A 13,905-nucleotide genomic window follows, 5' to 3' on the forward strand; every position below is an offset into this window, starting at 1 on the left:
TTGTTGTGGGCTAGTGCAATCTAAAGCAAAGAAAAAGCAAGGAAAAGAATTTTTGTTTCTTGATTTTGTAGGAAGAAGGAACCATAGGGTGCTTTTTTTCCCCTTCCAAATCTAGCTAGCTGTGGGTTTTTAATATATTTTTTCCTTGCAAATAACTTCAAACAGTTTTACAGACTGCAAATTAAAAAAAAGAAAAGAAGAAAAAATAGGTTTAGTAAGGTATTGGCTGCCACTTCACTGCACTTGGTTATGTAGATTTTTGAAGTTTTTTATTTTCTCTGTAATCCCATTATTTCCACTACAAGACTGAGGATTTATAAGTCTATATAGAAACAGTGTTTAAATTTCTGATACAGGGTTGAGTTTTACAAAGTAAAATGACAGAGAGGTGAGAATTCTCAAAGTGTATGTTAGAAGCATGGGGAGATGGTATAGATGATTTCAAATAAAAGAGAAAATTTAAGAACTGAAACCATGGAACAAAAAAGATTTTCTACAGAAAGGTAAATGGCAAAGTATTATTGTATATTGTAGAAGTAAAGACAGTAAGCAGGAAGAATTAATTTCATCTGTCTGAGTAATAATGGCGGAGGTACGTGCAAACCCAAGTTCTGAATGAGAGGATATACAAAATATATTAGAGATACAGATATACCACGTATATATATAGATATATATGTGGTATAGTTATGCTTCATTGCTAAAATAGAAGCATATTTTAAGTGTGGTTTTCTGTGGCCAAGTCTTTTCTGCCCAAAGTCTTGGCTAATTACCAGTTCATGTGATCTGAAAGTACTGCTGTGAAGAGACTGAATGTGCCTTAGAAGTCAGGACTCACATTTTAAACGTTGACAAAATGGAAAAGTTATCAACAGACTGCAGGGAGAAAGATACTGCCTTAGCCATTTCTAGCCAGAGGTTCAGCTGAACCTTGAGAAGAACTTTCACGTAGTCAAGGACAGTGAAGTATTAAAGAGATCAGTTAGTGAAGCTGCAGGGCTTCCAGAGTAGAAGGCATCTGAAAGTGAGTCAGGCAAACTGGACAAGCCAGTCTGGATCACAGATAGAAGTCCTGCTTTGGGGCAGAGTGTTAGACTAGATGACCTTATTTCAGATTCCTTTTCATTCCACCTTTCTAAGGGGAAGGTGAGAGGAATTACTGAACTTTGTGAAAGTGAGAGAGAAGGGAGTAAAGGAGGATACAGTAGGAGTGTGTGAAGAGCAGTGTCACAGAAGAGTGAGTTTATCTGCAAGAAAAAATGTTTAGGCTAGAGAGAGGTGTAGAACAAAAAAGTTGAAGACAGGGCAGTGTCTGGGTGATTGCAGCATCCAGTCTTCATGAGCCAAGTGGTGGTATTAGCAATAAAAAGGACAATTTTGGGAAGAGGGCAATCATAATGGTTATTGCTTAGCAGGGTATGACTTCTTATCCAAGGAAGAACATTCAGTATTTTGAGCAAAAACGAAGGTAGTGAGAGCAAACTCCATGATCCGAGGTTCATTTATGCTGTGTCATAAACTAACAGTACACTAGTTTTTCAGATGAAAATAAGTTGTTCTTAGGAGTTAATAATACATGGTTAAGCATTCATTGTTCATAGCATTCTATAATACTGTATATCCTGTGGTACATACACTAGAACGTATACCTTTTCAGTAATCTTTGTAAATTATAATGAAATGCCAACTGAGGTTAAATTAGATTTGGACAATATAGATGTATGTTAATATTGCTAGATATTAATGCTTGGGTGATAATGTTCTAAATTAAGTGTTGATCTGACGCTCCGTGACGCTATGTCATTTCTTTTGTTCTAATTTATCAGTTGCGGCAAGTTCTGGAACACTTGTCTCAGCAGAGCGAAAGCCAGTATCTTAAAATCCTAACAAGTCTTGCTGAAGTTGCTACAACAAATGGTCACAAACTACTTAGGTAAGTGAGAGGATCATAAGTAGGTTGACAAGCTACCTGGTGGTTAGTGCCACTTAGTAGTTTTAATAATCTAAACTGTCTGATGCTGGACACATGCTGGAGTAGATGGATCTTGAATCTGATTCTGTATGACAGTGACAGTGCCTGTTTAGATCACTGTCTTTACAAGGACTTCAGGAGCGAAGTTTGGTGTCCTTGTATAGCTGCTGCCACCTAGAAGCTTGAGTTGCAAAGTGTATTTTTTGTTTGGTTAGTTTGGCTATGGTCAGCTTTAGGAAGCAAAGCTTTTTAAAAGCCTGACTTGTCAGTCATTCCTTTCCCCCCCCCCCCCCCCCGCCCTTTTTTTTTGCTTCTTTTCCACATCTTTACTTTTCTGCATGCTTTCTTAGTATGTTTCAGGAGAATTTTGTTACTTCAGATGCTTGTCTCATGTTTGCTGGCTGTCATTGCCTTCCCTGGCTATTAATATATATAAGACAAAATTTCATGTACCAATGCACTGTCTCAGCAACACAAGTAGTGATTACTTGGGGAAACACATATAATAGGCAGGAATATTTTCCTAGTATGCTTTCCAAGTTTTTGTGGCATGTGTTTGAAGGAGTTTGTGCAAAAGGCCTCATCTGTGATCTCTTGGAACACCATTAACATTTTACTGTTTCCAAAAGCTAGCAGAATTTGCTCTAACCTTTATGTTTTACTAGCAGCTAAGCAAATCTTTACTGAAAGAGGTCAAGAGCCTGTAAGCGTGAGTGGAAGTTCCTTAGTAACTTGTTCTAGATGGCTTTTTGGAAAAGAGGTTTAAGAGTGTTCTGTGATACGAGGTGCCTGGCAGCATAGGATGTAGAGGAATACGACTTTGAATGCCTTTTCTCAACTGGGGCTGGGGTGCGAGGAGCCCGTCAGTTAGAGACTAAATATATTCTTAGTTCTAGTTGCTGCTTTTTTTTTCTTTCCCATCAGTCATACTAAATTTGGTTGGAGCTTGTAGATAGCAGGCCAGAACTCCTAGACAATGCTAGGAAATTCTTGTTCTGATGGGTGTTCATCTTGATGAGCAAGTGTAGAAGACTGAAACACTTGAGGTGTTTGGGGTTAAAGTGCATAGACACATTAATGACATTTTGTTGCTGCAAAGATAGCTTTTTTGAAGAACTTTAGCTGTTGATGGGCTTCATTGTGTAATCAGCTTAACTTGTAACACATTCCTTTTGTCTCTAGGCTTCACTAGAGCCAATAGATCTTCCACAAATAAACAATGATGAAGTGTAAAACCATTCTGCGGGAAAGGGTTTCAAACTTGCTTTATTTAGGGACATTTATCAGAAGTCATGGCAGCAGTATTAGATCATATAAGGCAGTATTTGTTTCTATTTAAGTATCTTCAGAGATAAATTAAAGAGATTGTGTGTTTAATTTGATTTATTACTGTTATTGCTCCTCTGTACTGAGCAATGCTTCCTCAGTATGGGTGTGGAAACAGTATCTGTGTGCCTGTACTGTCTCTGAATTTAAGCCAGTATGCACTCCTCTGCGGCTGCTTGTGGGTTGACTAGTGGAGGCTGAAGACAAGGTGGGAAGCTTTGCATTGTGTTGGATGAGCAGGCATTTCCAGAGATGTCTGTGCTTTGGGTGTCCTGTGGACCCTAACTGGCCCACTTCTCTTTGGTTCTTTGTACTTTGTAATATATCACAAGGGAAATGGAATTATTTTCTTTTTCTGTTGCAAGCTACAGTTTCACAAAACTATGTCTCTATTCTCTCCAATTCTGTTCCCTGTCAGAGGCTTCAATATCTGCTTCAACTAAGTATTTCTGAGTTCCTTTATTACTAAAACCAAGGATGAATATAGACCCTCTGACCTTGGGCCTCTTTCCTCTCTTCTCCTTCCAACAAATACTATGTAAAATGCACTCTGTACATGAAATCCTCCAATAACTGTACTCTTACATAGCTGAATTAGTATTATCACTGTTAGTTTTCTGGGTGCTAACCCGCAGCCGGTTGCTGTTGGGTTTGTTTGTTTGGTTCAAAGGTGTCTAAAGTTGTTTTTTGTAATGCTTCTAGCAGGTAGCCAGGATTGCCACCAAGCTTCTGCCTGAGGACTTGCCTTGAATACCAACAAGGAGCTTGTTCAGTTAGCGTTACCTCCATCATCTATTTCCTCTTTCCAAGAAATAACTGTAGTGTGATGTGACTTGGTCTTGCTGGTGCAGATTGGGCCTAGCTGAATGTTTACAAATGTGCTAGTAAAAGCTTCAGTAAACTATTAAAAGCACCTGAAGGTGTTCCTTTGTATGTGGGTCCTCTTCCTGGAGACCAGGAGATTTAAACTGAATTTCACCAGGAAAACACTGCTGCTGAGGGATGATAAACCTCAATCAAAATGTTTGGGTTTTCAATACTTAAGTTAACTTACTGTATTCGTAGATTCTTTTGATATGTAAACAAAGATTTTACAAATGCTAATTTGTGGCTGTGACCAGAGCATCTGGTAATATAATTACAGCATTTTAGTCAGGGGATTTTCTTTTACATGGTTTAAAAACAATGTTGTTAATGTTGCACTGTTTAACTCCGTGTTTCTTTCATGTCTCCATTTACTGAAAACCTCTCTGGTTTGTCTGTTTAGATTGTGACAAGAAATTCATACATTGTATATCGGTTTGGTAAAATTCTTAGTATGTGGCTTTTAAAAATTAACATTACATTGGCAGCCATTAAAATGTAGTGCTGAAAACAAACAGGTCTTTTGTTTTTACCCATACCATTCACAGAGAGAGTGAGGTCATGATAAAGGTACTATGATGTTACAACTAGTTACGTTGCAGATTTGTGAATTAACAGACTCTTAATTGTATCAGAGGTTTACAGCATCCTCTAAGACGCCAGTTCTCTGGGCTATACCAATCATAGTTAGAAAGTGTGCTTTTAAGTTGGCAAGTACTTTAAGGATAGAAATATGTGCTTGCTTGCATTTATGAGTAGAGTTCTGTAGAAGAAGTTTTAATTTGCAGTTTTTGTTATATGTTCAAGACAGAAGAATTCTTACTACTTGAGTTTTAAGGAAAGAAGACAAAGTTGAATTCAGTGAAGATGTTTTGCTTGTACATGAACTCACTAATATCTCATATTCCACACTGGCCAGTTCAGTTAAGAAGACAAAACTTTTATTTATTGGATAAATAAATAACATAGTGGTGCTTTTGTGTAGATGCTTTTAGATGATGTTCCTCCCTAGTAGAAAAAGTGGCATCTTTATCCTGATCCCTTGTCTGTTTGGGGTAGTTAGTGGGCATTTAGGATAATAGCTAGGTGGGGATGCGCTGTGGCAGCATATCTCATGATCATGCACTTTTACCATTAGAATGCTGTCTTTTCTGGATTGAAAAGCATTTTCATCTGGATATCCCAGTTTGTTTTATATGTTTAGGTCCTTACTGTAGTAAGCTGAATTTCTTACCAGCAGTTCATAAGAAGTGTACATGTGTGTAAAACCAAATGAAGTATTTTACGAGACCTGGAATTTGCTGTTCTTACTTCGCTTCTTGTTAAAATTATGAGTACATGTTAGTAAAATTATAGTGCTCATATTTGACTTTTGGTGCTGGTGCAGGAGATGAAAGTTAAAATTCGTTAGGGTTTAAAGCTTAGGGTTTTTTCGGCATTGTGTGTCAGACCCTGCCATTAGATTGCTTACTCCTTAATATAGTAAATTGTTTCATCTAGGAAAGAAACTTAAATATTCCATTTTTTCCCCCAGCTTGTCAAGTAATTATGAAGCTCAAATGAAGAGTCTCTTAAGGATCGTGAGGATATTTTGCCATGTCTTTCGCATTGGCCCATCCTCTCCCAGTAATGGAAATGACATGGGCTACAATGGAAATAAAACTCCAAGAAGTCAGGTGTTCAAGGTCAGAAAAGTATATGATGTTGTTAGGAAGATAGACGTTAAAGAGGTGAATTTCACAAAGCATGCATTCATTAATCAGACATCTCATGAACAGGAAGTAAGTTTGGTTGATGTCCCTATCCCTTCTTAAGTTAAGCCTACTTCTTTCCTCGTCCTTATTTTTTTCCCACTGGATTCATTTAACCACTGATGCACATATCATCTTATGATTTCTGTTTATTTCTTATTTAATGTATTGTTTATTAGATGTTGAAAGTTTAGTTACCCAATTGATTTTCATAAATTTTGGTTTTATTTCTACTATGTTATTTAAGAGTGTAGTAGTCTCAAAATGTGGTAATATAATAGATTGTGTTAATGTAATTTCAGAATTATATTTGGAGATTCATTGGGAGTTATGATCATTCAGTTTTACCTAGCTTTACAAGATAAATGGAAATAATTTAATTTTTAATCTGTTCATTGCTTTCACTGTGACCATGGAGTGTTTTCCCTGAGTTGTTCTTGAATTTTATTATTACATGCTTTGAAACATACTAGCTTACTACTGCCCTTGCAAGGTTATTGATTTATAGCTGTTTTCAAACACTTGCTTTAGGTGCTTGCAATTTAGATGTTTTATTTCTGAAGGCTTTTTTTATACTTGTTGAGTGAAGAATCCCTCTGTAGAAAATTATAGCTTACCTTTGTGTGGAGCAGTCCCGGTTTCGTACACACCACTTAATGTGCAGTGGGTATATAATTGACATACTATTCAGAGCACCTAAACAAAAACTGAATGACTTTTTAAGACAGAGCTTTATCAACAATGTCATGAAAGACGATACTCTTAATTCCAGATATATTTAGTTAAGTAGCTCAGTTTTTGTTTATATTTCTTCTCTTGGAAAGAAGGAAAGCATTAGACTATTTAGAAAACAAGCACAAATGTTTGGTTTTCTGATAGCAATATAGTTTTAATAATGAAATGATTTATATAATGACTATAAACTAGTGCTTGAGAATGAAAAATACTGTGGTTAAAATATTGTACAGTGTGCAGTGTAATAACTGTCTTTTAGTTGCTCACTAAAATATATTAGATTGGCACATTGTGAGTTTAACCAAATTTCCATTTTCAAAAACCAAAGCCCTCCACAAATCACAAGAATAGTTTTATTAAAGACAGCATTTTCTCACAGTTTTAATGAAAAATGATTTAAACTTACAAGGCCAAATAACAAGCAGATGTTAAAAATACAGGAACTATCTGCAGTGAGATATTCTGCTACCTTATTTTCTTTAAGGTTTTAGGAGTAGCTGCTCTCATCTCCTTGCATTTTGTGTTTGCTCATAGCCCCAAAAGGAAACCAAAAAAAGTGTTCAATGCTTTTCAACTCCAGATCATTTCAGAATTCAATATAAAACAAACAAAAACATTCAATTGCAAATTTTGAAGGAAGTTGTATTTCAGCAGAATCACTTATCTGTGTGCCCCAACTACTCTGTATGCTGAAAGAATTGTTTCTCATGTAAGTATGGATTTAATTCTTGTGCAATAGACATACATTACACAACTGGCATGGTTGTTCCAGAAAATACCAGTAATTCTTAATTGTGTAAAACCAACATTTATGTTTTCTAATAAATGAGCAAAACACATACTACTGTTACATTAGCTAACAAAACAAAAATTTCAGGATTATTTAAAAATATTTATCGCTATTATTTTAATTTATTTTAAAATTATTAAAAAGGAGGTAGCTCTTCATTAGGGCCACTGCCGACTCCGTGATTCTTTTAAAGAGTGATTTAAATTTCAAACTCAAAAATACAAAACTGCTGATGAGATCTTACTCTCATTTGGGAATGATGCACACAGGTCTGGCAATGCTAAGTAAGTCTTCAGTCTTCAGTTGTGGTTGTTAGCCTGTGCTTGGTTGAATTTGTCGTAACTGGATAGTGGGAGATCAGACACAGTGCTGAGTCAGTTGGGTGACTTCCTGTTCTCTCTTATTTCTGCTTTCCCTTTCCTTTTCTTTTTTGTCCTTTCCTTGAAAACATGGTTGTGATGGTCCCTTTTGCCTTTTGGGAGGAGGGAAGAGAAGTTCCCTATATCTAGATTATTACAGTGGTATGGAGGCTACTTGAAGACCTGGCAGTTGTACATCTTCATTGGTACCAGTACTTGTGTGTGGGACATGCAGGTCAGTGCCAAAGAACTCCTCTTCTGGTTTTTGTTTTATTTGAGTTTTGTTGAATATAGGCTGTGTAAATGTTGAGTACAGGCTATTAAGGAAACCACAGAGGTTGGTGCTCCAAAATGATAGTTAAATCTGTATTAAAAAAGTCAACATAGAACTTAAAGATTTTAAATTTGAGGTCTGTATTGAAGTTGGAATTTGCTACTGATCTTACAATTCAGTTGTGGGAATAAATGTTGTAGATAATTTGAATTTTGATAGAGGTTTTATGGGGAAAACAAGTCTCCCAGGCTGCTGGTTCATGTCCCATGTAAGGAGATCTTGAATACTTTCCAAAGCACAAGAAAATCGTGCAGGTCACCCCCACTTCTCTGAATGCTGTTTATTTGAGTGAGTGAAGACCTCTAGATACTGTCTTTCTTTTACTATATGGGAGGCTAATGTGTTGTTCAATACTGCCTTTTTTTTTTTTCTTTTTTTTTTCCAAGAATGGAGCTAGAAACTTATCTGGAGAGGAATGAGGGTAGCAGTGATAGGAGTTCTGTCTTGCAGTACACTTGTGCGTTACGTGGAGGAACATTGTCAGGCCTTATCGCATGGTATAAGGCATTGTTTCCTTTCTGTCTGAACACACTCCTGTTAGGTCCAAATAGATAATTTGCATGACAACCTTTAAAGATGTACTTAGTAACTCCTTTTAAGAAGCTGGTATAAAAACATTGTTTATCCAATATAAGAAATGAAGAAAAACTTTCTTCTGACTTTTTTTCTTAATGTTGTATGTTGAAGTTTTCTGTTTTAGTGTACTGATTGAAGTCATTGTGAAGAGTTGTCACTGTAATCTAGCTTGGAAGGGATTGAAAATATGAGTGTATCTTGATCTGAGGCTACTGAGGAATGTTATTGCTTGACAAGGACAAGAAAGTCATAGGGCCATCTTTGCTTTACTCAGTTTTCTGTATGTAATTAATTACAGGCCTGGTCAGTTGAGGCCTATCCGAATGTTTTAAAAGCGGAAACACTAGCTAATTAAGATGTGCAGTTGCACTGATCTTGCAAGGAACAAAATAGTCACCAAATTTCAACACCCACTCTTGAAACAAGCTACTACTAACTTAAATGAGATCTTACCAATGAGGAACTGTATCAATAGTAATTTTGACCAGGTTTACATTCATCACTTTTCCATGCATCCCTCTACCAGGGGGGATCACATCAGTGTGATCAAATAGTAGGTAAATTTGCTGCAAAATCTCTCTGTCTAGTTGAACAAAGTTCAGAAGCCTGTAACATTTTTCCTTTCTTTGAGATACTTTTCTAAATGGAATTGACTTTTCTGCTGTGACACAGTCACATCCCGGATTAGCAGTCTCATGCGCTCTGTGTCTTAAAAGATTAGCTATCTCTCACCTGGCCAAAGATTTTGCTCCAATGTTGCAGTTTGAGTATGGGTTTGGTTTCTAGTGTCTTTCTTTCTAGATGCTGAAGAAGGGATCTAGAAAGCATGCTAAATCCTTGCATTTTGGAGATGAGGTGTGCAGCTGTAAAAAGCTTGGTACTCAATCAAGATTCAGGTGTGTGATTCCAGAGAAACTTTTCTGAAGTGTGAGATATGAAAACTGAAGGTTGAGTGGAGGTTTCTGTTTAATATGTTGTTCATGGTAAGAAATGACTGAAGAAAGCTGACTTGCAGATTGAAAAAATGTTGCTAATGGTTTGATTGAGTATGTCCATATTACACTTGAAAAGGTCTGATCATGGATGCTAACTTAAAATGCTGATAGCCATGGATAGATAAAGAGGTAGTGGGCAATATTTAGAGGAGTGCTTTATATTCTGAAATTAAACTAGAAAGCAAGTGAAATGTTGAAGACTGTATGCTTGTCTATACTTTTGTAAGAGTTTGTGATCAGAATCTGTGGAAAATTAGCTTTGGAAAAACTAGTTGCAAAAGTTCTGAAAGGCATGCTAAGTCTGTGGGGAGTAAAAGATAAACCACAAGGTATCAGTGGAAAAATGGTGTCTGGCAAGGTAATAATTGAAAAGTTTGGGAGAAGAAAACTATGTGTTAGTATTCTAGTAAGTGACTACCTAGTTTCTTGTGACTTACATGTTGAGAACACAACTGCATTTTAATTCTTCCATATATTCAGTGAATCATATTTTCCATTAACCAGTTTTTCTACATTATGTTTTGTGGTGAAAGTCTGCCAGGTAGGTCTTGGAAAGAAGCTAACTTGATCCTGGATGGCAGACATTTATGTAGAAAATGGTACCTACACTGGAGGTATTCAGAGCACCATTTAGAGAAACATGGTCACTAGTAGTACAAGAATTAAGTGAGTGTCATACAGTACATTGAGAAAATCTTACCACTCTTAGAGGTCAGGTTGTCTTTCCCCAGAATTCTTACTGGGGAAAAATGGGAGCATGGTGGTAAATTTTTTAATGGTAAATTTCAAGAATTTTTTTTATATACACAGCTTTTACGGGAAGTAATTTATTGTGTATTGAGAGTGTGTCACTGTGAGATGCGCTGACAGCACTCTAGATAGTGTAGACTTCTGGTAGTGTGCTGTGAATAGCTGTTAATTTTTAAAGGCAACTTCAGAAGATAAGAACATAATTTTCTGTCTGCTAAGTCTTTGAATGCTTAACTGGTGAAAAATGTTGATGCAACAGTAATATATGGGAAAAGGAGTGCATTTAGAAGTTCAGTCTTTGGGAATGCTATGAAGGACTTGAGTCAGAATTGCCTCTCTGTAGGATGCATATACTCACTAGACTGTAGTCCCCTTAAACACCATTAAGGGATAGCACAGTCAACCCTTGCATTTTTTTGAAATGCTCATAAGAAAGCCACAGGTATCTCAGCCCATTCTCTCCTCTGTAGTAGGTCAGCACCTCAGAGCAAATGCATAATGATGGAATTGTACCAGGTTTCAATTATATTGCTTTTAAGCTGGTGGTAGTGAATAAAGAGCAACTTTGTGTCCTGGTTTCAGCTGGGATAGAATTAATTTTCTTCTTAATAGCTGATACAGTGCTATGTTTTGGATGTAGTATGAGAATAATGTTGATAACACGCTAATGTTTTAGTTGTTGCTCGGTAGTGCTTACCTAAAGTCAAGGACTTTTAGGTTTCCCATGCTCTCTGCCAGTAAGCGAGTGCACAAGAAGCTGGGAGGGAGCAGGGCCAGGACAGCTGACCCAGACTAGCCAAAGGGATATTCCATCCCATAGAATGTCATGCTGAGTATATAAACCAGGAGAATTGGCCAGGAGGGGCTGTTTGCTGCTTAGGGGACTGTCTGGGCATTGGTCTGCAGATTGTGAGCAATTGTATTGTGCATCACTTGTGGGTTTTTTTTTTTTTTTTTTCCCACTTGGGTTTTGTTCTTCTCTCTCCTTCTCTTCACTACACTTGCTTTTATTACTATGATTTACTTTATTTCAATTATTAAGCTGTTCTTACTTCAACCCATGAGTTTCAGCTTTTTCTGATTCTCCTTCCCGTCCCACTGGGGGTAGGGGAGAGTGAGTGTCTGTGTGGTACTTAGTTGCTGGCTGGGGTTAAACCACAACATTTTGTTAAATAAATGTACAGCTGTAAAAAATGGATATGTGATTCTGCTGATATTTTTTTCTGTTTCATAAAGCTAGATATTAGTGACCCTTACCCTGAGACATCTGGGGTACTATCAAAATGAGCTATATGAGCTTACACTATGCATAAAGCACATCTTACCAGTATCTGCATGATTCTGAGTCTCAGTGGTGTTGTCTGGAGTATACTCCATGTACCTCATAGAGGGACCTTCTTTGATCAGGGCTTTAAAGAACTACATGTTCTTACTCTGGAAACTCAGTGTGTGTAGTATTGTTTCTCTGCCTGACTGCTGCAGTCAGGTAGTAGTGTGTTATGTAACAACCTTGAGGTCAGACTCTGTTAAATAGTTCAGTGTTTTACTCTTTCTAAATTATTTTATCTTTATCCAGTCTGCTGCTTGATTGTTTTCCTTCTATATGAAATTTTCTTTGTGCTCTGTGTCTACAAGTACATAATTTTTTGAGTGTTTGACTCATTGCTAACATAACTTCTAAAGGATCATGTAAAGATTGTAAATGTGCATTTTTATTTGCTTTAAGAGGATTATCACATTATTAATATCTAATGTCAACATGTTCCTTTTTTGTCTGTTTTTGCATGTGTTTATTGCAGCCGCTGGAACTGCTCTGGCATTCTCTAGATGAATGGCTTGTTCTTATAGCCACAGAGCTGATGAAAAACAAAAGGGACTCTGCCAACATTACTTCTATTTTACTAAAGCAAAAAGGACCAGATCACCAGGATACTGCTCCTACGCCTTCCTTTGCCGCTGTAGGAACTGAAGGCAGAAAAGAGCTATCTGCTGATGCTGGCGAGTTGAAAACGTATGATGTTGCTGGGAAGCAGGAAGCTTGCACTGATTGCCAGGATGTTATCTCCATGACAGCAAACAGGCTAAGTGCTGTCATTCAAGCCTTTTATATGTGCTGCTCCTGTCAGATGCCTCAGGGGTAAGGAGAAGATCCTGTTTGGTACTTAAATTTTACCATTATGAAATCATACATGCTTTCTTGGAAGAATGTTGGTACTGACCAGGTGATGCTAGTAGCAGTCAAGGGTGTGCTTTTTACTGCTTTCACTAGTTCAGTTATTTGAATGCTTTTTTTCCTGGCTTTAATGGCACCAAACAGCACAGCAAATTTTCCATAGTGCTGCTGCCTGTGAACATAGGTGTGTTGGCACATATTTTGTATTGAGTGTCTTAGGGCCTTTTGTAATCATGTGGGATACTTGCAGGTAATGTAATTTTGATCTCTCGAAACTTAGCTGTTCTTGCTGTTGGTTCTTCTTAATGTGAAATTATCTCTGAATTTAATGTGATTATCCAACAAGAAGAGCTGTAAGCTCAGAAAAGAAATGTGACTTATCTTATGTATGAAAATGACAGCTGTGGCAAGACTTGTTTGGCTATATTACAGAAATTTATAACAAGGAGAATTAAATCTCAAATTAATACTCACTTGGAATGTCCCAGGTTGGCAAACATAATTTTGTGTGGAACAGGTACTACAGCTTAGGTAAAATGTAATACCATTAGTGTCTGATTTAAAAAGAAAAAAAGTGCATCCACTGTAAATGAGGTCTTTGTCCAAGATTATTATGGATAGTTGTGAACTTGCAAGAAAAGGATCCTTTGACCCTCTTGAATGAACGGTTAGGCAAGTATGGTGTATTACAAGCTTCCTGAGGAGCCTAGAGGCAAGGTTCCCACTACATGACAACTCTTGGTTATTCCCAGCCACTGTGTGGGTTTTTCTTTCTCTGTCAAACAGAGTGGAATAAAAACTTTCAAGTTGGCCAGTACTGTTTGTCTGGGGCACACTCCTCTGTGGACATTCTGGAAGATGATTTGGGGATCAGCGTGTTCCACAAGCACCTCAATACTTTCACTTTTAATTTTACTGTACCTTGAAAAAGGAACTGCTGTTTAGCCATTTCCCTCTATCTCCATCAAACCTTACTAATATAAAATGCCAGTAAAGTACTATTTACAGCAGCCAAATGAATAGCATATATATATATATATATATAAGTGAAGTACATTTTCCCTTCCATCAATCGCTATACAAAAACTCAGTTGGAGAGGTGACTGTCTCCCTGTGTCCAGGTGACTTGCTGATGGGCCCTTGCCCAGTGGGTCTGTCCCTGTGCATAGTTTACACTAAAGGTTAGGGACAACTCCCATGGATACTACATTAAGTTTAACAGAGTTGTTACCATAGAAGCCAGGAGAGTAAGAACTGCTTTGATAGTGACTGGGAGAACT

General features: G+C 37.2%; 1 protein-coding gene across 3 annotated transcripts in view; it reads left to right on the forward strand.

The window, feature by feature from the left end:
• The window catches only part of HACE1 (HECT domain and ankyrin repeat containing E3 ubiquitin protein ligase 1), a 54,029-nt gene that overhangs the window by 16,612 nt on the left and 23,512 nt on the right, over positions 1 to 13,905 (forward strand). For 2 of the 3 annotated variants that reach the window (XM_040597806.1, XM_040597808.1), the window contains 3 exons: positions 1,827 to 1,933; positions 5,697 to 5,943; positions 12,252 to 12,589. In XM_040597806.1, the coding sequence (XP_040453740.1) occupies positions 1,827 to 1,933; positions 5,697 to 5,943; positions 12,252 to 12,589 (692 nt within the window). The remainder of the gene's footprint in view (positions 1 to 1,826; positions 1,934 to 5,696; positions 5,944 to 12,251; positions 12,590 to 13,905) is intronic. The other variant, XM_040597807.1, reaches the window with a different exon arrangement.

This window comes from Falco naumanni, chromosome 6 (assembly GCF_017639655.2).
Source record: "Falco naumanni isolate bFalNau1 chromosome 6, bFalNau1.pat, whole genome shotgun sequence".
Taxonomy (NCBI): Eukaryota; Metazoa; Chordata; class Aves; order Falconiformes; family Falconidae; genus Falco; species Falco naumanni.